At 42.5% G+C, this 25,622-nt stretch overlaps 1 protein-coding gene across 1 annotated transcript in view; it reads right to left on the bottom strand.

The window, feature by feature from the left end:
- The window catches only part of LOC123767801 (thrombospondin type-1 domain-containing protein 7B), a 1,125,288-nt gene that overhangs the window by 706,286 nt on the left and 393,380 nt on the right, over positions 1-25,622 (bottom strand). The window contains exon 4 of the mRNA XM_069310712.1: positions 779-908. Within this exon, the coding sequence (XP_069166813.1) occupies positions 779-908 (130 nt within the window). The remainder of the gene's footprint in view (positions 1-778; positions 909-25,622) is intronic.

The raw sequence follows: 25,622 nt of genomic DNA on the forward strand, positions 1-25,622 counted from the left end.
GACAGCGAGGTCACCACTGCCACTCGGGAGTGACAGCGAGGTCACCGCTGCCACTCGGGAGTGACAGTAAGGTCACCGGTGCCACTCGGGAGTGACAGAGAGGTCACCACTGCCACTCGGGAGTGACAGAGAGGTCACCACTGCCACTCGGGAGTGACAGCGAGGTCACCACTGCCACTCGGGAGTGACAGCGAGGTCACCACTGCCACTCGGGAGTAACAGTGAGGTCACCGCTGCCACTCGGGAGTAACAGAGAGGTCACCGCTGACACTCGGGAGTGACAGAGAGGTCACCACTGCCACTCGGGAGTGACAGCGAGGTCACCACTGCCACTCGGGAGTGACAGAGAGGTCACCACTGCCACTCGGGAGTGACAGCGAGGTCACCACTGCCAGTCGGGAGTAACAGTGAGGTCACCGCTGCCACTCGGGAGTAACAGAGAGGTCACCGCTGCCACTCGGGAGTAACAGAGAGGTCACCGCTGCCACTCGGGAGTAACAGAGAGGTCACCACTGCCACTCGGGAGTGACAGAGAGGTCACCACTGCCACTCGGGAGTGACAGCGAGGTCACCACTGCCACTCGGGAGTAACAGTGAGGTCACCGCTGCCACTCGGGAGTAACAGTGAGGTCACCGCTGCCACTCGGGAGTAACAGAGAGGTCACCGCTGACACTCGGGAGTGACAATGCCCGCACTCAACACACAACAGGAGAGACGTCAACCCTGAGAACATAGATATGTGTAATAAGGAAGTGACGGTAAATAGTAACACATTACCAGTCCGCTGGGAGCGACGCATCCAGGGACGACGGTGGACCAAGTGGACCACTGGGTCACCACACAGTCCCGGTCCACCACACAGGTTCGAACCCTCTCAGCCACTCGCTCGCGGCCTGAGAGGCACACCCTGTAACACACGTTTGTTAATAAGTACAAACACGAACATAATAGCAGAGAATAGAAACTATAACAATATATGTATTGATATCAGGCAATGACTGGCGGTATACCTGTACCTAAGACAGGTATAGCTTACAATACCAATTGTTGTTATAGGAACATGAATATATGACCCAGAGGTCACCACAGGCCCGTGCCAGTCCTGCTCATACATGTATACAACCCAGTCCTGCCCATACATGTATACATGTATACAACCCAGCCCTTCCCTTACATGTATACAACCTGGTCCTGCCCATACATGTATACAACCCAGCCCTTCCCTTACATGTATACAACCTGGTCCTGCCCATACATGTATACAACCCAGTCCTGCCCATACATGTATACAACCCAGTCCTGCCCATACATGTATACAACCCAGTCCTGCCCATACATGTATACAACCCAGCCCTTCCCATACATGTATACAACCCAGCCCTTCCCATACATGTATACAACCCAGCCCTTCCCATACATGTATACAACCCAGCCCTTCCCATACAGGTATACAACCCAGCCCTGCCCATACATGTAAACAACCCAATCCTGCCCATACATGTATACAAACCAGTCCTGCCCATACATGTATACAAACCAGTCCTGCCCATACATGTATACAACCCAGTCCTGCCCATACATGTATACAACCCAGCCCTTCCCATACATGTATACAACCCAGCCCTTCCCATACATGTATATAACCCAGCCCTTCCCATACAGGTATACAACCCAGCCCTGCCCATACATGTATACAACCCGGTCCTGCCCATACATGTATACAACCCGATCCTGCCCTTACATGTATACAACCCAGTCCTGCCCATATATGTATACAACCCTGTCCTGCCCATACATGTATACAACCCGGTCCTGCCCATACATGTATACAACCCGATCCTGCCCTTACATGTATACAACCCAGTCCTGCCCATACATGTATACAACCCTGTCCTGCCCATACATGTATACAACCCAGCCCGGCCCATACATGTATACAACCCGTTACTAAAGCTGCACAGTTTGACCCAATAATATTTGTTACTTCCGCCTAATATGTTCTCTTATATGTCAAGTTCTCTTGTCTTTTGACACTTTTGTTGGTTGTGATCTGGTGTGATTGTTGTTAGTGATATGGTGTGATTGTTGTTAGTGATATGGTGTGATTGTTGGTTGTGATCTGGTGTGATTGTTGTTAGTGATCTGGTGTGATTGTTGGTTGTGATCTGGTGTGATTGTTGTTAGTGATCTGGTGTGATTGTTGTTAGTGATATGGTGTGATTGTTGTTAGTGATATGGTGTGATTGTTGTTAGTGATATGGTGTGATTGTTGTTAGTGATATGGTGTGATTGTTGGTTGTGATCTGGTGTGATTGTTGTTAGTGATCTGGTGTGATTGTTGGTTGTGATCTGGTGTGATTGTTGGTTGTGATCTGGTGTGATTGTTGGTTGTGATCTGGTGTGATTGTTGGTTGTGATCTGGTGTGATTGTTGGTTGTGATCTGGTGTGATTGTGGTTGTGATCTGGTGTGATTGTGGTTGTGATCTGGTGTGATTGTTGGTTGTGATCTGGTGTGATTGTTGGTTGTGATCTGGTGTGATTGTTGGTTGTGATCTGGTGTGATTGTTGGTTGTGATCTGGTGTGATTGTTGGTTGTGATCTGGTGTGATTGTTGGTTGTGATCTGGTGTGATTGTTGGTTGTGATCTGGTGTGATTGTGGTTGTGATCTGGTGTGATTGTTGGTTGTGATCTGGTGTGATTGTTGGTTGTGATCTAATGTGAGTGTTTCAAGAGTATGCTCATGTCTCCCATGTTACCACCAGCCGCCCACTTCATGTCCTCACTCACCTCTTGGGTAATGCTGGCCAGTCACCCTTCACCTCCCCTCGAGTGGGGGGTCCCACGTCAGCTAGGGACCACACTCATCATTATGCCTTGGTACTGTCCCGTGGGACCCTATGTCTCCTCTGTCCCGCCAAACACACCACGAAACTACAATTGTGCTACAACGTCGGTCGAACAAGCTGCAAGACCTTCTAACAACTTGCAAAACTGTTTGAGAGTTTAAACAACTTTCTTGCAAGTTTAAACAACATTTTTTTCAAGTTAAAGATCATTTTTGCAAGTTTAGACAACTTTCTTGCAAGTTTAAACAACATTTTTTCAAGTTAAACATCATTTTTGCAAGTTTAAACAACTTTCTAGCAAGTTTAAACAACTTTTTTGCAAGTTTAAACAACTTTCTTGCAAGTATAAACAACATTTTTTCAAGTTAAACATCATTTTTGCAAGTTTAAACAACTTTCTAGCAAGTTTAAACAACTTTCTTGCAAGTTTAAACAACTTTCTTGCAAGTATAAACAACTTTCTTGCAAGTTTAAACAACTTCCAAACACGTCATAAAAACTTTATAAGATGACGCAACAAGTTGTAACAGTGCAACATTAGGGACCATTACGTTGTGTGTTTGCAGAGATCATACGGTGACAAGACCTGCAGTCACAGGAGCACTCATTTAGATCATATGTAGACGAGGAGTCACAATAACGTGGCTAAAATATGTTGAAGCCTAAGAGGCAGCTCCTATAAATAGGAGCTGTCTCGTTTGGGCCAATAGGCCTTCTGTAGTTACCTTTGTTCTTATGTTCTTATTCCTATTAATATCCTCTTTACTACTCCTTACCTTCCGTACCATTTCCTTGCTCTTTCTGCCTTTAAGATTTTCTTCTCTTCACCTCTCTCTTCCCTATATATTGTCCTTTGCCACCTTCCCTCAAATTATCCTACGTTCCCACTCAAAGATTTTTGTCAGTGTTCGCTGGCAAGCTGTGTTCCCCACACAGCTGCCGGCAAACCACTCTCCACTCCAGTTTCTCCTGATAATGTCAGTAATTGCCAGAGAACATGACATACAAAGTGAAAGTGTGACTCCTCGGAGTCTACAAGCCTTCTGAGCGCGAAATTGCAGCAGCACTGGTCCCACTGATGTTGCAGACAAGCCAACATCAGTGGGACCTGTTGACGTCCATATGCATCGTAGCGAGGCCATGGTAATCTTGGCAACAAATGCGGACGAACAGAAGATCCTGGATCCGGAATGCCGGGTCCCACTACTGGAGGCGAACCTCTCGCCAATTCCACCCAGACAAATCACTGCTGGGCAAACGATATTTGTCAATAGGATGAACCGCTGGTTAGCGAATGAGGTACCCGACACCATAATGCGGCAAGTGAACGAAGAAAACCCTACTATGAAAGCAACGACAGCTCTACTCATCAAGACTTAACGACGCCACTCGATGAAGATGACCTTCGAAACAGGAGAACAGGCCCAGGAAGCAGTGAAGAACGGGTTCAAGTGCTTTGGAATCACCTCCACAACAGATCGCCATGGAGAAGGTCTACAACGTGAGACAGTGCTACAAGTGCTTCAGCTATGAACACTTCTCCAACAAGTGCCCAGGACAAACGGCTAAGTGCAGCTCATGCTCCGGCACTCACAACTACAAGGACTGTACCGCCACCACCATGAAATGCGCGAACTGTGGAGAACAGCACGTCGCCACCTCCTACCTCTGCTCAAAAAGGAAGGAGAAACTGAAGAAAATTAAAGAGAAGACCACCACACCGCCGACAATCCAGAGGCAAGTCGCCGCGACCTTGGACCTTGTAGCTGACCAGTTCCCTGGTGGATACCTGGTTGATGGGGTTCTGGGAGTTCTTCTACTCCCCAAGCCCGGGCTGAGGCCAGGCTTGACTTGTGAAGGTTTGGTGCACTAGGCTGTTGCTTGAAGCGGCCCGCAGGCCCACATATCCACCACAGCCCGGTTGGTCCGGTATTTCTTGGAGGAAAGAATCTAGTTTCCTCTTGAAGATGTGCACGGTTGTTCCGGCAATATCCTTATGCTCGCTGGAAGAGTGTTGAATAACTGCGGACTTCTGATGTTTATAAAGTGTTTTCTAATTGTGCCTATGGCACCCCTGCTCTTCACTCATTCTCTTCTGAATTTTCTTCCATGTCGTTCACTCCAGAAGGAAGGTTGTGATTTTACTGTGAAGATTTGGTACTTGGTGTTGGAAATTATCCAACCAAAATACATAATTTTTGTATTTTAATACAGCCTATTTGCAATTATTGTTTGCAAAAACAATCCAATTATTGTTTTCAATCGAGACGCAATATTCTATCAAATCCTTCTTAGTCCTCATGACACCGTGAGGAAGCGACAGGCTAAAACATGAAATACTTCACATTTGTTGGAATTTTACCGAGTCCAGCTAATTGCCTTTTCTTTCTAAGTATTATTCTTGATGAAAGAGTATAATTATTTCGCGTACCGTTGCGTACTGAACTCGATCATTTAATCAGATTGATTATCCCAGTAAATATTACTACGACGGGAAATAATTCTATGTCAACCTTTCTCGTTTATTTCGTGCAATGTTAATTAAACCTATTGCCTTGCAAGAGGAAGTATTACGATCTAATATATATATATATATATAGGAGATCGAAATATATTATATATATATATATATATATATATATATATATATATATATATATATATATATATATATATATATATATATATATATATATATATTTTTTTTTTTTTTTTTTTTTATTAAACCTAGAAGGGGTACCACCTCTGGTGCAAGTGTAGGGACCCATAGCCTCGGAGAAGAAAATAAAGAGTACTCAGAGAAGACCTTGTGGATCCTCACTGAACACTTTGATATTTTCTTCTCCTACCACCCCTATTCTTTTGTTAAGTGTGTATATTTATCTAACTTTATTTGAAAATGTATTTATATATATATATATATATATATATATATATATATATATATATATATATATATATATATATATATATATTGTGACGATAATCTCCTTCAAGAGATTGAGCCTGCTCTTCCCTCCAAAATACGTCGATACATACATCCCTATACAACTAATATGGAAGAAATATCCAACAACGACAACAACACCAAGTTTTGCCAGAAGCGCAAAACGTATGCAGCCAGTAACACCTGCTCCACCTCGAACCACCAAACTACCTGTCTTGTCGCCTGCTCATCGCTGATTGGCTGCGGGTCCAGTTGCAACTGCACTCCACCCACCACACTACTTGATGTCTGGAGCCGCCACAACCTCAGTCCTCAGAATATCCAGTGCTTTCATCAGGTTAACACGTCTCGTTGGTAGACTAAGCTGTAGCTTACGTGTACTAAGAGAGGTGATAGCTTAAAGCCAATATTCCTGCACCTCTTATTTGATTGTATATTGTTCACTTGTTATTACTCACTTGTCTTAACGTAACTTTTCATTTTGTCATTTGATTATTCTTACTATTTTGATTGATTGATTTTATTATACGAATTTGTATGTCCATTTTATTCATGTTTTGCTTTTCTAACGTAATTAAAATTTCATTGTTAAATTTACTTGTGTTTTGTGTGTCTACTCATTACCTTACCACAGACGAAGTTCCAGATTTTCTTTTTTTTGTTTCTATATGTGACGAGGCCATACCCCTAGCTTTTGAACAGCCGAACACCAACGCGTTACCGTCACAATATATATATATATATATGTCGTACCTAGTAGCCAGAACGTACTTCTGAGCCTACTATGCAAGGCCCGATTTGCCTAATAAGCCAAGTTTTCATGAATTAATTGTTTTTCGACTACCTAACCTACCTAACCTAACCTAACCTAACTTTTTCGGCTACCTAACCTAACCTATAAAGATAGGTTAGGTTAGGTTAGGTAGGGTTGGTTAGGTTCGGTCATATATCTTTGTTAATTTTAACTCCAATAAAAAAAATAGACCTCATACATAATAAAATGGGTAGCTTTATCATTTGATAAGAAAAAAATTAGAGAAAATATATTAATTCAGGAAAACTTGGCTTATTAGGCAAATCGGGCCCTGCATAGTAGGCTGAGAAGTGCGTTCTGGCTACTAGGTACGACTATATATATATATATATATATATATATATATATATATATATATATATATATATATATATATATATATATATGTCGTACCTAATAGCCAGAACGCACTTCTCAGCCTACTATGCAAGGCCCGATTTGCCTAATAAGCCAAGTTTTCATGGATCAATGTTTTTTTGACTACCTAACCTACCTAACCTAACCTAACCTAACTTTTTCGGGTACCTAACCTAACCTAACCTATAAAGATAGGTTAGGTTAGGTTAGGTTAGGTAGGGTTGGTTAGGTTCCGTCATATATCTACGTTAATTTTAACTCCAACAAAAAAATGTTTTCCTCATACATAATGAAATGGGTAGCTTTATCATTTCATAAGAAAAAAATTAGAGAAAATATAATAAATCAGGAAAACTTGGCTTATTAGGCAAATCGGGCATTGCATAGTAGGCCGAGAAGTGCATTCTGGCTACTAGGTACGACATATATAATTATATATATATATATATATATATATATATATGTCGTACCTAGTAGCCAGAACGCACTTCTCAGCCTACTATGCAAGGTCCGATTTGCCTATTAAGCCAAGTTTTCATGAATTAATATATTTTCTCAAGTTTTTTTCTTATGAAATGATAAAGCTACCCATTTCATTATGTTTGAGGTCATTTTTTTTTTATTGGAGTTAAAACTAACGTAGATATATGACCGAACCTAACCAACCGTACCTAACCTATCCTAGCCTATCTCTATAGGTTAGGTTAGGTTAGGTAGCCGAAAAAGTTAGGTTAGGTTAGGTTAGGTAGGTTAGGTAGTCGAAAAACAATTAATTCATGAAAACTTGGCTTATTAAGCAAATCGGGCCTTGAATACTAGGCATAGAAGTGCGTTCTGGCTATTAGGTACGACATATATATATATATATATATATATATATATATATATATATATATATATATATATGAATTGGACTGAATTACAAACTCTTGCACATGAGTATCAACTAGAAGTTCCCTACCAAGCCAACAAAAATGAAATACATAACCTGTTACTGGATCATCTCTTAGAGGAAGGTAAGATAGACACTGAAACTCATGAAACTTACTTTATTGCAGATAAAACTGATTTGGCAACGATGAAACTCAAACTAGAGCTGGCCAAGATCGAACGCGAGCAGCAAAGGGAAGCAGCTGCCATAAGAAAGGAAGAAAAGGAACGAGAAGCTGCCTTGAGGAAGGAAGAACAAGAACGTGAGATTGCAATACTCTGTGAGCGGGAACGAATACAGCTTGAAACAAAACAACGCCAATTGGAGATGCAACACGAACATGACAAACAACAAGCAACTCTGGCTATAGAATGTCGTCAACGAGAATTCGCGTTGGAAACTTCACACCTCGCTCAACGCCAGCAAGCTACCGCCAATTTTCCCGTCAGTTTCAATATATCACATGCAAGTAAGTTAATGCCACCATTCATAGAGACAGAAGTTGATGTGTTTTTCACCACCTTTGAAACCCTTGCTAATCAACTTAGTTGGCCTGCCGACCAATGGGCAACCCTTCTCAGAGTACATCTTACAGGTAGAGCTGTAGTTACACTCAGTACTTTGGCGTCTGAGAATGACTACCAGACTCTAAAACAAGCAGTGTTGGACGCCTACCTTCTCTCCACCGAAAGTTATCGAAGGAAATTCCGTGACCACCTGAAGGCAAGTACCACTACCTTTCTCGAATTTGCTAATACCAAAAGGAGATATTTTATGAAATGGCTGGAAGCAGCACATGTCTCTACCTTTGCAGAACTCGTCAACCACATGCTAGTTGAAGAATTCTTGAGGCGTGTGCCGCCTCCTGTCCGTCTATATTTAGCAGATAAAATAGAAACCGACTACCTAAAGTGTGCTAAGTCGGCTGACACTTACAGCCTCATCCACCGGCTGACACCAGAACCATCTTCCAGTAAGAAGTCGTGGTACAGTTACGAGAAAGTGAGTACCGATCAAGCTGGCTCGCAATTGTACTGTAAGTATTGTAGACTCTATGGACATATCATAGATAAATGTGGTAAGTCTCAATACAAAGGAACCACCGAATCGCCAAAACCCAAACAGACTCCTCCAAAGTCCGGTAAGCCTGTGATGAATGTTGGTGTTCATGTTAATGATCTTTCTCTTTTCAGTAAACACCTGTATACTGGAACTGTCTCTGCCAACACTTCAAATCCGGAGGGACGTTTCAAACTGAAGATCTTGAGGGACACAGCGGCTCTTCAATCGATTATTTTGAAGTCGGCTGTGCCCAACATCGCCTACACCGGAGAAAGTGTCTTCATCAATGACTTCACTGCTACCACTCCTTATCCTCTCGCCAGAGTCCACCTGGATTGTCCCTTCGTGACAGGAGAAGTCCAAGTCGCCGTCAGGGAAAAGCCTTTTCCCATGCCTGGAGTGCAATTTCTCCTGGGCAACGACTTGGCAGAAGACCTGCAACCGACCAACCTGATTGTCATGGACAAACCCCAGGTGTGTACCTCTGTGATGGATAATCCCATCTTTGAGTATGTTCCAGCAAAGGTTCAAGAGAGTGATGAAGTTTCTCCTCCGGTTTTAGTGACCACCCGTGCACAAGCTGCACGACCACAGCTAGCTGACTCTACTGCTACCGCTGTCCCTCAAGACCCTCTGAAACTACCCCCGAATCTGACCAAGTTGGAGTTCCGTAAGTTACAGAGGGAAGATCTTACCTTAACACCATTGTTTTTCCAGGCTGAGACTCAACCTGACAGTATTCCTAGGTTCTTCCTAGAGAACGAGTTGCTCTACCGCAGATATAGACCCAGTAAACTGAAGGAGGAGGACGATTGGGCCAACGTCGAACAACTAGTGATTCCTGCCAGCCTGCGGCCCACTATTCTACACCTGGCCCACGGAGCACTCTCCCACTACGGATTTAACAAGACTTACCATGGAATCCGTCAAGACTACTACTGGCCAGGTATGGTAAATAGCGTCAAACAGTACGTCAAACAGTGTCATACATGTCGAATGGCAGGTAAACCGAACATCTCTATTCCCAGAGCACCACTAACTCCCATACAGGTGCCTGCGGAACCTTTCCACAGACTTATTTTAGACTGTGTTGGTCCTTTACCTCGGACCAGTTCAGGTAACGCCTGTATCTTAACCATCCTGTGTCCTACCACCAGATTCCCCATAGCAGTTCCAGTAAAGAACATTACGGCTGCTACGGTTGTGAAACACTTATTGAAGATCTTCACCCAGTATGGATTTCCAAGGGAGGTTCAGAGCGACTGTGGCACCAACTTCACCAGTGATCTCTTCAAGAGGACACTGGAAGAGTTCAACATCAAACAGGTATTGTCCAGCCCCTATCATCCTGCTTCACAGGGTTCTCTTGAGCGTAGTCATCAGACTATTAAAGCACTCCTGAAGAAGTTTTGTAATGAAACCTCTAAGGATTGGGATAAGCAAATCGACCTAATAATGTGTATCTATAGAAGTCTTCCCAATGAGTCCCTAGGAGTATCTCCTTATGAGATGCTCTACGGACGTAAGTGCCGTACTCCTCTCAAGGTTTTCAAAGACTCTCTACGTGATGCCACCTTCAGTGAGCATCAGAATGTGCCCAGTTTCTTCAAAACCTACAACACATTCTAGAGAGGGTCCGCAGTTTTGCTCTAGATAATCTATTGAAAGCACAGGAGAGGATGAAGACTCATTACGACAAGACCAGCAAAGTAAGGAAATTTACACCGGGAGACTTCGTACTTGCTTATTTCCCTATCCCAGGTTCTCCTTTACAAAACAGGTTTTCGGGACCCTACCGAATCAAGGAGTGCAGAAACAACCATAACTACGTTCTAGAGACTCCAGATAGGCGGCGGAAGACCCAGTTGTGCCACGTCAACCTCCTGAAGCTATATAACGGTACTCCTCCCACTGTCATGATAACCTACTCTTCCTTTAAAGAGCCATACATCCACAGTGAGACCTTCCCTGCTTCTCCTCCCGAAAGCACTGACAAGGAGTCAGCGCTTTCTAATTCGGAAATCCTAACTGATCTTCCCAACTATTTTCAGGACAATCATAGTGCACCTCTCATCAAGATCTTCAAAGAACATCAAGAGTAGTTCCGAGATGATCCCCAAGAGTGTAATGTTACCCAGCACGACATCCAACTGCTCCCTGACACCCAGCCGATTCGTCAACCCTTCTACCGAATCAGCCCTAGCAAGAAGGAAGTCATGCGTGCTGAGGTGCAGTACCTCTTGGATCATGGACTGGCTACACCTTGTGAGTCCCTCTGGGCCTCACCCTGTATCTTGATGCCAAAACCCCAAGGTAAGGTGAGACTGTGCACGGATTTCCGTAAGTTAAATAATGTGACTGTCAAGGATGCATACCCCTTGCCAAGGATAGATGACATTCTTGACGCCATTGGTAATGCCCAGTACTTGTCCCAAGTGGACTTGCTTAAGGGGTATTACCAAGTGTGTCTAACAGAGCGAGCCAAAGAAATATCTACCTTTATCACTCCCTTTGGACTTTTCAGATATGAACGCCTTCCTTTCGGACTATGTAATGCCCCGGCCACCTTTCAGAGAGCTGTCAACCGCGTCATCCAGGGCTTGGATAACACGTACGCCTATTTGGATGATATCGTCGTAGCATCCAACACCTGGAGCGAACATCTGCTCCAGTTGCAACGACTGTTCGCCAAGCTCCTGACAGCCGGCCTCACCATCAACCTGGGCAAGTCCACCTTCGCCAAAGGTAAAGTGCGTTATCTGGGTCATGTAATTGGGAGTGGCAGCCTAGCTCCGTTAGACACACACACTCAAGCCATCCAGCATTATCCACAGCCTACCACCAGGAAGCAGCTCCTGCGCTTCCTTGGTCTTGCCTCCTACTACCGTAGGTTTGTGAGAAATTTTAGTACAGTCGCCACACCATTAATCATTTTAACCAGTCCCAAGCAACGGTATAATTGGACCATGCAGCAAACCGTTGCTTTCGAACAACTCAAATTCCTCCTCTGTTCTAATCCCATTCTCGCCTCGCCAGATATCACCAAGCGTTTCGTCCTTTATGTCGACGCTAGTGGTACCGGCATCGGTGGTGTCCTGATGCAGCAACGAGGCGAGGAGGTTCTACCTGTCAGCTACTACAGCTACAAGTTGAAACCCCACCAGAGGAACTACTGCACTATTGAAAAGGAGCTACTATCCATCGTCCTGAATCTCCAGCACTTTTCTCCATACCTACAAGGTGCCAGGTCTACCACCATCTTCTCAGACCACAATCCTCTCCGCTTCTTACATCAAGCCCAATTCACTAACCAGCGTCTTCTACGATGGGCTTTATATCTGCAAGATTTCAACCTGGAGATCCGCTATATCAAGGGTTCTGACAACATCATAGCCGACGCCCTCTCCAGAGTCTATGAAGTAGAAGCAACTCCAACTATTACTCCACCACATGAAGACGTAACTTCTTCCAGAACCACAGGCTTCGGGGGAGAGTTGTGACGATAATCTCTTTCAAGAGAGATTGAGCCTGCTCTTCCCTACATAATTACGTCAAAATACAAGATACTATATACAAGATACGTCCACCAAGTATCGCCAAACGTTTTGCCCAGAGAGCAAATCGTACCCAGCACACCTGGCCACCGCCGTAACCAGCTAACTGCTCATCCTCTGCCTGCCTGTTGCTGATTGGCTGGTGTCTCGTCGCCCCTGCCCTCCGCCACCACCACAAGTCGACGTCTGGGCTGCAGTGCGCCAGTCTCGTCAGAATATCTCAGTGCTCCATGCAGTTGACATCTCTCGCTGGTAGACTAAGCCTTGGCTTTCGTGTACTAAGGGAGGTGGCAGCTCGAAGCCAGTATTCCAGCACTCATATTTTATTTTGCTATCACTGTAACTTACTTGTCTTAGCGTAACTTTTCATTTGCCAGTGATTATTCATGTTATTTTGTTTGTTGACTTGTCCTGCATATTTTTATGAGATTACCTTTATTCATGTCTTGTTTTCTAGAGTAATTAAAATTTCATTGTTTATATACTTGTGTTTTGTGTGTCTTCCCATTACCTTACCACAGACGAAAGGACCAACTTTTCTCTTTTTTTTTTGTCATGTGACGAGGCCCTGCCCCTAGCTTTTGAAACAGCCGAACACCAACGCTTTACCGTCACAATATATATATATATATATATATATATATATATATATATATATATATATATATATATATATATATATATATATATATATATATATATATATATATATATATGTCGTACCTAGTAGCCAGAACGCACTTCTCAGCCTACTATTCAAGGCCCGATTTGCCTACTAAGCCATGTTTTCATGAATTAATGTTTTTTCGACTACCTAACCTACCTAACCTAACCTAACCTAACTTTTTCTGCTACCTAACCGAACCTAACCTATAAAGATAGGTTAGGTTAGGTTAGGTAGGGTCATATATCTACGTTAATTTTAACTTCAATAAACAAAAATTGACCTCATACATAATGAAATGGGTAGCTTTATCATTTCATAAGAAAAAAAATAGAGAAAATATATTAATTCATAAAAACTTGGCTTAATAGGCAAATTGGGCCTTGAATAGTAGGCTGAGAAGTGAGTTCTGGCTACTAGGTACGACATATATATATATATATATATATATATATATATATATATATATATATATATATATATATATATATATATATATATATATATATATATATATATATATATGTCGTACCTAGTAGCCAGAACTCACTTCTCAGCCTACTATTCAAGGCCCGATTTGCCTAATAAGCCAAGTTTTCCTGAATTAATATATTTACTATAATTGTTTTCTTATGAAATGATAAAGCTACCCTTTTCACTATGTATGAGGTCAATTTTTTTTTATTGAGTTAAAATTAACGTAGATATATGACCGAACCTAACCAACCCTACCTAACCTAACCTAACCTATATATATAGGTAAGGTTTGGTTAGGTAGCCAAAAAAAGCTAGGTTAGGTTAGGTTAGGTAGGTTAGGCAGACGAAAAAACATTAATTCATGAAAACTTGGCTTATTAGGCAAATCGGGCCTTGCATAGTAGGCTGAGAAGTGAGTTCTGGCTACTAGGTACGACATATATATATATATGTCGTACCTAGTAGCCAGAACGCACTTCTCGGCCTACTATGCAAGGCCCGATTTGCCTAATAAGCCAAGTTTTCCAGAATTAATATATTTTCTCTAAATTTTTATATTATGAAATGATAAAGCTACCCATTTCATTATGTATGAGGTCAATTTTTTTTATTGGAGTTAAAATTAACGTAGATATTTGACCGAACCTAACCAACCCTACACAACCTAACCTAACCTAACCTATCTATATAGGTTAGGTTAGGTTAGGTAGCCGAAAAAGTTAGGTTAGGTATGTTATGTAGTCGAAAAACAATTAATTCGTGAAAACGTGGCTAATTAGGCAAATTGGGCCTTGCATAGTAGGCTAAGAATATATATATATATATATATATATATATATATATATATATATATATATATATATATATGTTTCATTGAATATGACCGCATATTCTGTATTTATTATTTTCTGGTTTAGGGCTTCTATCCCTCTAACTATTTTCTTAGCATCAGGGCTTAATTGAAATAGGAGTTCTCCAAAACTCATTTTCGTACTTTTAAGGTGAAGAAAAGAAGTGATTTACTATAGAGTGTGTGACGATAATCTCCTTCAAGAGATTGAGCCTGCTCTTCCCTCCAAAATTACGTCTTCACAACTATATAAAAGACTATGGAAGAAATGTCCAACAACGACAACAAACACCAGCAAGGCTTGCCAGGGTGAGCAGAAACGTATGCAACCAGCCACCTGTTCGAACTCCAACCACCAAACTACCCGTTGATCGCTACGGCTCCGCTGATTGGTCGCCGGTCTGGCTGCACCTGCACTCGCCCCCCAATACTACCTGATGTCTGGGGTCGCCCCAACATCAGTCCTCAGAATGTTCCGTGCTTTCGTAGCCAGCACTCCTCCCAGCTAGACGTTAGCGTGTACTGAGAGAGGTGGTGGCTTTAAGCCAATATTCCAGCACCTCCCACTTAACTTTTGTGTTGCACTTCTTATTATTTTGCCTTAACGTAACTTTCATTGTGTCATTTAAGTATTCTTATTATTTTGATTCATTGATTTTATTATAAGAATTTGTTTGTCCATATTTTCATGTTTTGATTTATTTAACGTAATTAAAATTTCATTGTTAAAGTTTACTTGTGTTTTGTGTGTCTTCTCCTTACCTTACCACAGACGAAGTTCCAGTTTTTCTATTTTTTTTTATAACTATGTGACGAGGCCATACCCCTAGCCTTGAACAGCCGAACACCAACGCGTTACCGTCACAAGTTATATGGGGGCCTGTCCGGGAGCTTCACTCAGGTACTGGTGCTAAGTGGTAATTTATGGTAAGCGTATTTAACTTTGTTAACGTAGCTTTACTAATTTTTCATTCAATTTCATTTTTTATAAGGTGCGGTGTATTGTGCATTACGAGAGTAACATATAGTGAAGGTGAGACAACTTTGGATTACGTGGTGACTGTAGGCCGCAGTCATACTCTTAATTGGTCATCTCTCCCTCCTTGTTATTACTCGTATTTACCATCTATGTCCCTTGAATATTTCTCATTCTGACAGATCATCATATTGGTACCCTGGTACTGTGGTCTGCCCCGGGTCAAGAGTACCCAATCTTCTGCAATCTGACTGTAGGAGGACAAAGAGGGCCATAGTTCCTCTAGCTCGAACTTTAGTTGCTGAATTGGGACCTCAGCAGCAGTTCTCGTCACCAGTTGACACCTCGCACCCCTACACGTCAGTCAGAGATGATGATACATACAACGGTAGGGAATTAGCTTATTTTTTCAGAGCACAAAAGTTCGCTAATTCTGTAAGTATCATATTAAATTCAGTAGGAAAAACTTGCTTTATGTCCTTTAGAGACTTGGCAAGGTATGCCTACATTCTTGGACTACCAATTTTACTTTTGAAGCATTTAACTGTTTCATTTGTTTTCGAAACTTTGTTTCATTTGTTAGTAGGATTTTCTTGCCCTTATTCTCTTACATGAGTACCGGGTACAAGATTTCCTGCGCCCTTGATTTAATTTAATATCTTTCACTTAACGTTAATTGTTAAAGATCACACAGGATAGGTACCAGTTGCCACGTTGTCCTGTTTCTGACATTTCATTATTGAACATTCGTGTACCTTTATTTGCTAATTTCACCATGTTTCGTCTCCAAACTTTCCGTGCAAATCCAGCAGGTGAAATAGGGACTTTAAGTCGTGCCAAGAGGACTGAACTACAAACTCTTGCACATGAGTATCAACTAGAAGTTCCCTACCAAGCCAACAAAAATGACCTACACAACCTGTTGCTGGATTACTATTTAGAGCAAGGTAAGATAGACTCTGAAACTCATGAAACTTACTATATTGCAGAGAAAACTGACTTGGCTACGATGAAACTTAAACTAGAGCTGGCCAAGATTGAACGTGAGCAGCAAAGAGAAGCTGCTGCCATACGAAGAGAGGAACAAGAACGAGAAATCACCCTCAGAGAACGTGAAGCTGCCTTGAGGAGAGAAGAACATGAACGTGGACTCGCCCTCCAGGAACGTGAGGTTGCACTACTCCAGGAGCAGGAACGAGTACAGCTTGAAACCAAACGACGCGAGTTGGAGATGCAACGCGAACATGACAAGCAACAAGCGACTCTGGCTCTAGAGTGTCGTCAACGGGAATACACGTTGGAAACTTCACACCTCGCTCAACGCCAGCAAGCTACTGCCAATCTTCCCGTCAGTTTTAATATATCACATGCAAGTAAGTTAATGCCATCCTTTGTAGAAGCAGAAGTTGATGTGTTCTTTACCACCTTTGAAACCCTTGCTAATCAACTCAGTTGGCCTGTCGACCAATGGGCCACACTTCTCAGAGTCCATCTTACAGGTAGAGCTGCAGTCACACTCAGTACTTTGGCGTCTGAGAATGACTACTACACTCTGAAACAAGCAGTGTTGGACGCCTACCTCCTCTCTACTGAAAGTTATAGAAGGAAATTCCGTGACCACCTGAAGGCAAGTACCACTACCTTCCTCGAGTTTGCTAACACGAAACGGAGGTATTTCATGAAATGGCTGGAAGCAGCACATGTCTCTACTTTTACAGAACTCGTCAACCTGATGCTTGTTGAAGAATTCTTGAGACGTGTGCCGCCTCCTGTCCGCCTCTACTTAGCAGATAAAGAAGAAACCGACTACCTGAAGTGTGCTAAGTCGGCTGACACTTACAGCCTCATCCACCGGCTGACACCTGAACCATCCTCCAGTAAGAAGTCGTGGTACAGTTACGAGAAGGTGAGCCCCGATCAAGCTGGTTCACAACTGTACTGCAAGTATTGTAGACTCTATGGACATACCATAGACAAGTGTGGTAAGTCTCAATACAAGGGAACCACTGACCAACAACGACCCAAACCAACTCCTCCTAAGTCCGGTAAGCCTGTGATGAATGTTGGTGTTGATGTTAATGATCTTTCTCTTTTCAGTAACCACCTGTATACTGGAACTGTCTCTGCCAACGGTTCAAATCCGGAGGGACGTTTCAAATTGAAGATCTTGAGGGACACAGCGGCTCTACAATCAATCATCTTGAAGTCGGCTGTGCCCAACATAGTCTACACCGGGGAAACAGTCTTCATCACTGACCTCACTGCTACTACTCCATACCCTCTCGCCAGAGTCCACCTGGATTGTCCCTACGTGAACGGGGAAGTCCAAGTCGCCGTCAGGGAAAAGCCTTTTCCCATGCCTGGAGTGCAACTTCTCCTAGGCAACGACTTGGCAGAAGACCTGCAACCGACCAACCTGATCGTCATGGACAAACCCCAGGTGTGTAACTCTGTGCCAAGTAATCCTATTCTCGAGTATGTTCCAGCAGAGGTTCAAGAGAGTGATGAAGTTTCTCCTCCGGTTCTCGTGACCACCCGTGCACAAGCCGCACGTCCACAGCCAGCTGACTCTACTGCTACCGCTGTCCCTCAAGACTCTCAGAAACTACCCCCGCATCTGACCAAGTTGGAGTTCCGTAAGTTGCAGAGGGAAGATCTTACTTTAACACCATTGTTTTTCCAGGCTGAGACTCAACCCGACAGTATTCCTGGGTTCTTCCTAGAGAACGACTTGCTCTACCGCAGATATAGACCCAGTAAACTGAAGGAGGAGGACGATTGGGCCAACATCGAACAACTTGTGATTCCCACCAGCCTGCGGCCCACTATTCTACACCTGGCCCATGGAGCATTCTCCCACTACGGCTTCAACAAGACTTACCATGGGATTCGCCAAGACTACTACTGGCCAGGTATGGTAAATAACGTCAAACAGTACGTAAAACAGTGTCATACATGTCAGATGGCAGGCAAACCGAACGTCTCCATTCCCAGAGCACCACTGATTCCCATACAGGTGCCTGCGGAACCTTTCCACAGACTCATAATAGACTGTGTTGGTCCTTTACCTCGGACCAGTTCAGGTAACGCCTACATCCTAACCATCCTGTGTCCTACCACCAGATTTCCCATAGCAGTTCCAGTGAAGAACATCACGGCTGCTACGGTTATCAAACATCTATTGAAGATCTTCACTCAATACGGATTTCCCAGGGAGATTCAAAGTGACTGTGGCACCAACTTCACCAGTGATCTCTTCAAAAGGACACTGGAGGAGTTCAACATCAAACAGGTATTGTCCAGCCCCTATCATCCTGCTTCACAGGGTTCTCTTGAACGTAGTCATCAGACCATCAAAGCACTCTTGAAAAAGTTTTGTAGTGAAACCTCAAAGGATTGGGATAAGCAGATTGACCTAATAATGTGTATTTTCAGAAGTCTCCCCAATGAGTCCCTAGGAGTATCTCCTTATGAGATGCTCTACGGCCGTAAGTGCCGTACTCCCCTTAAGGCTTTCAAAGACTCTCTCAGAGATGCCACCTTCAGTGAGCATCAGAATGTGCCCCAGTTTCTTCAAAACCTTCAGCACATTCTAGAGAGAGTCCACCGCTTTGCCCATGATAATCTATTGAAAGCCCAGGTGAGAATGAAGACTCATTACGACCAGACCAGCAAAGTAAGAAAATTCAAGCCGGGAGACTTCGTCCTTGCTTATTTCCCTATCCCAGGTTCACCTTTACAAAACAGATTTTCAGGACCCTACTGCGTCAAAGAGTGCAGGAATAATAATAATTATGTGATAGAGACTCCAGATAGGCGGCGGAAGACCCAGCTGTGCCACGTCAACCTCCTGAAGCAATATAATGGTACTCCTCCCACTGTCTTGATTAATTGTTCTACCTTCACAGAACCCTACATCCACAGTGAGACCATCCCGGCTTCTTCTCCCGAAAGCACTGACAAGGAGTCGGCGCTTTCTAATTCCAAAATCCTTAATGATCTTCCCAAATGCTTTCAGGATAATAATCGTGCTCCTATGCCCTCTTCTAATTCCACTCTCACCTCGTCAGATAAGCCCTTCATCCTCCATGTCGACGCCAATGGTACCGACGTGGGTGGTGTCGTGATGCAGCAACGAGGCGAGAAGAATACACCTGTCAGCGACTACTGCTACAAGGATCTACGGAACAATTGGCAAGGAGCTACTCTTCCTCATCCTGAAGCTTCAGCACTTCACTCCACACCTGAAAAGTGCTCGGTCCACCATCAATACGGACCACACCACCCTACACCTCCTGCAGCACGCCCACTTCTCATCTCAACGTCTTCTACTATGGGCTTGCTAACTGCAGAAATTCAACCTGGAGACACGCTATACCAAGAGTCTGACAACATCTTAGCCCATGATCTCTCCAGAGTTTATGAAGTAGAAGCAACTCCATCCATTACTCCACCACATAACGACGTACTTCTTCCAGAACCGCAGGCTTCGGGGGAGAGTTGTGACGATAATCTCCTTCAAGAGATTGAGCCTGCTCTTCCCTCCAAAATTACGTCTTCACAACTATATAAAAGACTATGGAAGAAATGTCCAACAACGACAACAAACACCAGCAAGGCTTGCCAGGGTGAGCAGAAACGTATGCAACCAGCCACCTGTTCGAACTCCAACCACCAAACTACCCGTTGATCGCTACGGCTCCGCTGATTGGTCGCCGGTCTGGCTGCACCTGCACTCGCCCCCCAATACTACCTGATGTCTGGGGTCGCCCCAACATCAGTCCTCAGAATGTTCCGTGCTTTCGTAGCCAGCACTCCTCCCAGCTAGACGTTAGCGTGTACTGAGAGAGGTGGTGGCTTTAAGCCAATATTCCAGCACCTCCCACTTAACTTTTGTGTTGCACTTCTTATTATTTTGCCTTAACGTAACTTTCATTGTGTCATTTAAGTATTCTTATTATTTTGATTCATTGATTTTATTATAAGAATTTGTTTGTCCATATTTTCATGTTTTGATTTATTTAACGTAATTAAAATTTCATTGTTAAAGTTTACTTGTGTTTTGTGTGTCTTCTCCTTACCTTACCACAGACGAAGTTCCAGTTTTTCTATTTTTTTTTATAACTATGTGACGAGGCCATACCCCTAGCCTTGAACAGCCGAACACCAACGCGTTACCGTCACAAGTGTATTACACTTATTTGTATAATTTGCACGACGTTTCGAACCTCCATGGTTCATTCTCAAGTGAACAGATCTTACAATACTAGTTGATTATATACCCGCATTTGGTCAGGTGATAATACAATGAAGGTGAAAACATGGGGGGTACATAAGGGATAAACATAGGGGCTGCAGAAGGCTTATTGGCCCATACGAGGCATCTCCTATCTAAACACAAAGATTAATCCAGTGTAATTGGCCTGTTATGTTGGACATTGTCTTCTGTGTTGGCATCGATATGTTCTTGTCTTGTCCTTACTCTCATGGTGGGTAGAGTAAATAGTTCCGTGATTTGGGTGTTCATGGTAGGTCGCTCTATTCTTATGTGAATTGCCTCAAGAATTTGTAATCTTCTTGAATCTTGGGTTTTGTCTATTATGCAAGTATTCTTGTTCAACATTTCTCTTGTTAGAGTAATGTCATGGGCTTGTCTCATGTGATTCCTAGGGGCACCAGATTGAAGATGGCATGTCAAACGCCTCGTCAGCTTGGTCGACGTCATACCTATGTACTTACATTGAAGGTTACATCCTTCGTGGGGGCAAGTGTACATGTATACAACGCTTGACTGCTGTAGAGGGTTCTCCGTCGGCTTCGGGCTGTTTTTGATAAGGAGTTCGGAAGTCTTCTTGGTTTTGTAGAATATTATCAGGTTTATGTTTTGGTTAGGAGTAGTGCTTTTTACTCCTTTACGGATTATTTCTTTCATTATTCTTTCCTCTTTTATATGTTCACTGTGCATGGTTGATTTGTAATATAATTTTATTGGGGGTGTTGTGGTTTCTGTTCTAGGTTCTGAATTATACCAACGGTCCAAGTGTCTTCTTATAGCAGCGTTTATTTCCGCGTTGCTATATCCGTTGTTCACCAATACCTGAGTTACTCTTTCAAACTCTCTACTCACGTTGCTCCATTCAGAGCAGTGGGTAAGCGCTCGACGAATACAAGCATTGAGAACACTGGCTTTGTATCTTTGGGGGCACTCACTTCTACCGTTCAGGCATAATCCTATGTTGGTGGGCTTGGTATATACGTTGGTGCTTAAAGAGGTTCCTGTTTTTGTTATTAGTACATCCAAGAATGGCAGACTGTTATTTTCACTATTTTCATGTGTAAATCGGAGTACTGACTCTCTCTCTAGGTGTCTTTTTAGGTCAATTAGTTCATCTGAGTCTTTTACTATTACGAATATATCATCTACATAACGGAAGTATACAGTTGGTTTTTGTCTGCTACTGAAGACCCTATCTTCGATGGTTCCCATATAAAAATTAGCAAATAAAACTCCTAAGGGGGAGCCCATTGCTACTCCGTCTATTTGTAAATACATGTCTCCTTGTGGACTGATGAAAGGGGCTTCCTTTGTACATGCTTCGAGAAGACTTTTCAAGTGTGGCTCAGGTATGTCTAATTTGGGGGTGCTCTCGTCTCTGTATACTCTGTCCAGTATCATTCCTATGGTTGTGTCGACTGGGACGTTGGTAAAAAGTGATTCAACGTCCAGGGAAGCGATGATTCCATCGGGCTGGGTAGATTTGATCAATTCTAGGAAATCTGCTGATGATTGTAGACTAAACTTACTTGGAGTGTATGGAGTTAGGAGTTCATTGAGTTTCTTTGCCAGGTGATAAGTTGGGGTTGGTATTTGGCTGATTATAGGGCGTAGTGGGTTACCTGGTTTATACGTCTTAACATTGCCGTAGGCATATCCTAAGCCATAGTCGCCTTGAAGTTTATTGAAATGCACACTACCTTTCTTTGCGTTGATTGCTGTAATTGTTTTGTTTACTTTCCGCTTAAGGTCTTCTACGGGGTTCCTCGTGATTCGTTGAAATTTGGAGTCGTCACTTAGGATGTCGCTAATTTTGTTCATGTATTCATGGGTAGGAATCAATACATATGCTGCTGTTTTGTCGGCTTTTCTTATTGTTACGTCTTTCAGATTTTTTAGTTGTTTCGCTGCTTCTTTGAGTCGTGGGGTTAAGATTGTAGATGAATATGTTCCTCGTTTTTTCCCTGCTTCTGCAAGTAGTTCAGCTTGAAGTGTGTCAGTGGTGATGACTTTTTTGTTGTCTTCTAGCTTATGGATATCGTCCAGAAGCATTTCGATTTCCAGGCGTTTTTGATGCATCTTTGGTTTAGATAAGAATTGACAATTTAGACCAAGATTTAAGAGGTCTCGTTGGTCCTGGGTAAGATCATAAGAAGTCAGGTTAAAGTAGCCATCTTTAGGACGAGGGATTTTTAGCTGTCCACCGTTTAGGGATGTTAACTTACGGAGTGTCTTTGTTTCTACAAGAGTTTCATGTTGTTGTTTCAGGTTAAATAGTTCACTGTTGATGGTTTGCTTGAGTTGGATAGGGATGTCGTACTGGGTCCATTTGTTTAACAGATGCTCCGCCTGCTCTATAAAGGTTTGGAGGGCTTCCTTCTTCTTGTTTAGTTGATGCCGAATGAGCTCTTGCTTATACCTATAGGTAAACTCTGTATTGCGGACTGCTGGGTCATGTGGGTTTATATTGGTATATACTGACAGCAGGTTTTCTTTCAAACATGTTTCATTGAATATGACCGCATATTCTGTATTTATTATTTTCTGGTTTAGGGCTTCTATCCCTCTAACTATTTTCTTAGCATCAGGGCTTAATTGAAATAGGAGTTCTCCAAAACTCATTTTCGTACTTTTAAGGTGAAGAAAAGAAGTGATTTACTATAGAGTGTATTACACTTATTTGTATAATTTGCACGACGTTTCGAACCTCCATGGTTCATTCTCAAGTGAACAGATCTTACAATACTAGTTGATTTTATACCCGCATTAGGTCAGGTGATAATACAATGAAGGTGAAAACCTTCACCTTCAAGAAAACCTTCTTGTAATCAAGAAGATTACAAATTCTTGAGGCAATTCACATAAGAATAGAGCGACCTACCATGAACACCCAAATCACGTAACTATTTACTCTACCCACCATGAGAGTAAGGACAAGACAAGAACATATCGATGCCAACACAGAAGACAACAACATAACATAACAGGCCAATTACACTGGATTAATCTTTGTGTTTAGATAGGAGATGCCTCGTATGGGCCAATAAGCCTTCTGCAGCCCCTATGTTTATCCCTTATGTACCCCCCCATGTTTTCACCTTCATTGTATTATCACCTGACCTAATGCGGGTATAAAATCAACTAGTATTGTAAGATCTGTTCACTTGAGAATGAACCATGGAGGTTCGAAACGTCGTGCAAATTATACAAATAAGTGTAATACACTCTATAGTAAATCACTTCTTTTCTTCACCTTAAAAGTACGAAAATGAGCTTTGGAGAACTCCTATTTCAATTAAGCCCTGATGCTAAGAAAATAGTTAGAGGGATAGAAGCCCTAAACCAGAAAATAATAAATACAGAATATGCGGTCATATTCAATGTAACATGTTTGAAAGAAAACCTGCTGCCAGTATATAACAATATAAACCCACATGACCCAGCAGTCCGCAATACAGAGTTTACCTATAGGTATAGGCAAGAGCTCATTCGGCATCAACTAAACAAGAAGAAGGAAGCCCTCCAAACCTTTATAGAGCAGGCGGAGCATCTGTTAAACAAATGGACCCAGTACGACATCCCTATCCAACTCAAGCAAACCATCAACAGTGAACTATTTAACCTGAAACAACAACATAAAACTTTTGTAGAAACAAAGACACTCCGTAAGTTAACATCCCTAAACGGTGGACAACTAAAAATCCCTCGTCCTAAAGATGGCTACTTTAACCTGACTTCTTATGATCTTACCCAGGACCAACGAGACCTCTTAAATCTTGGTCTAAATTGTCAATTCTTATCTAAACCAAAGATGCATCAAAAACGCCTGGAAATCGAAATGCTTCTGGACGATATCCATAAGCTAGAAGACAACAAAAAAGTCATCACCACTGACACACTTCAAGCTGAACTACTTGCAGAAGCAGGGAAAAAACGAGGAACATATTCATCTACAATCTTAACCCCACGACTCAAAGAAGCAGCGAAACAACTAAAAAATCTGAAAGACGTAACAATAAGAAAAGCCGACAAAACAGCAGCATATGTATTGATTCCTACCCATGAATACATGAACAAAATTAGCGACATCCTAAGTGACGACTCCAAATTTCAACGAATCACGAGGAACCCCGTAGAAGACCTTAAGCGGAAAGTAAACAAAACAATTACAGCAATCAACGCAAAGAAAGGTAGTGTGCATTTCAATAAACTTCAAGGCGACTATGGCTTAGGATATGCCTACGGCAATGTTAAGACGTATAAACCAGGTAACCCACTACGCCCTATAATCAGCCAAATACCAACCCCAACTTATCACCTGGCAAAGAAACTCAATGAACTCCTAACTCCATACACTCCAAGTAAGTTTAGTCTACAATCATCAGCAGATTTCCTAGAATTGATCAAATCTACCCAGCCCGATGGAATCATCGCTTCCCTGGACGTTGAATCACTTTTTACCAACGTCCCAGTCGACACAACCATAGGAATGATACTGGACAGAGTATACAGAGACGAGAGCACCCCCAAATTAGACATACCTGAGCCACACTTGAAAAGTCTTCTCGAAGCATGTACAAAGGAAGCCCCTTTCATCAGTCCACAAGGAGACATGTATTTACAAATAGACGGAGTAGCAATGGGCTCCCCCTTAGGAGTTTTATTTGCTAATTTTTATATGGGAACCATCGAAGATAGGGTCTTCAGTAGCAGACAAAAACCAACTGTATACTTCCGTTATGTAGATGATATATTCGTAATAGTAAAAGACTCAGATGAACTAATTGACCTAAAAAGACACCTAGAGAGAGAGTCAGTACTCCGATTTACACATGAAAATAGTGAAAATAACAGTCTTCCATTCTT

Source organism: Procambarus clarkii, chromosome 67 (assembly GCF_040958095.1).
Source record: "Procambarus clarkii isolate CNS0578487 chromosome 67, FALCON_Pclarkii_2.0, whole genome shotgun sequence".
In the NCBI taxonomy this organism is placed as follows: Eukaryota; Metazoa; Arthropoda; class Malacostraca; order Decapoda; family Cambaridae; genus Procambarus; species Procambarus clarkii.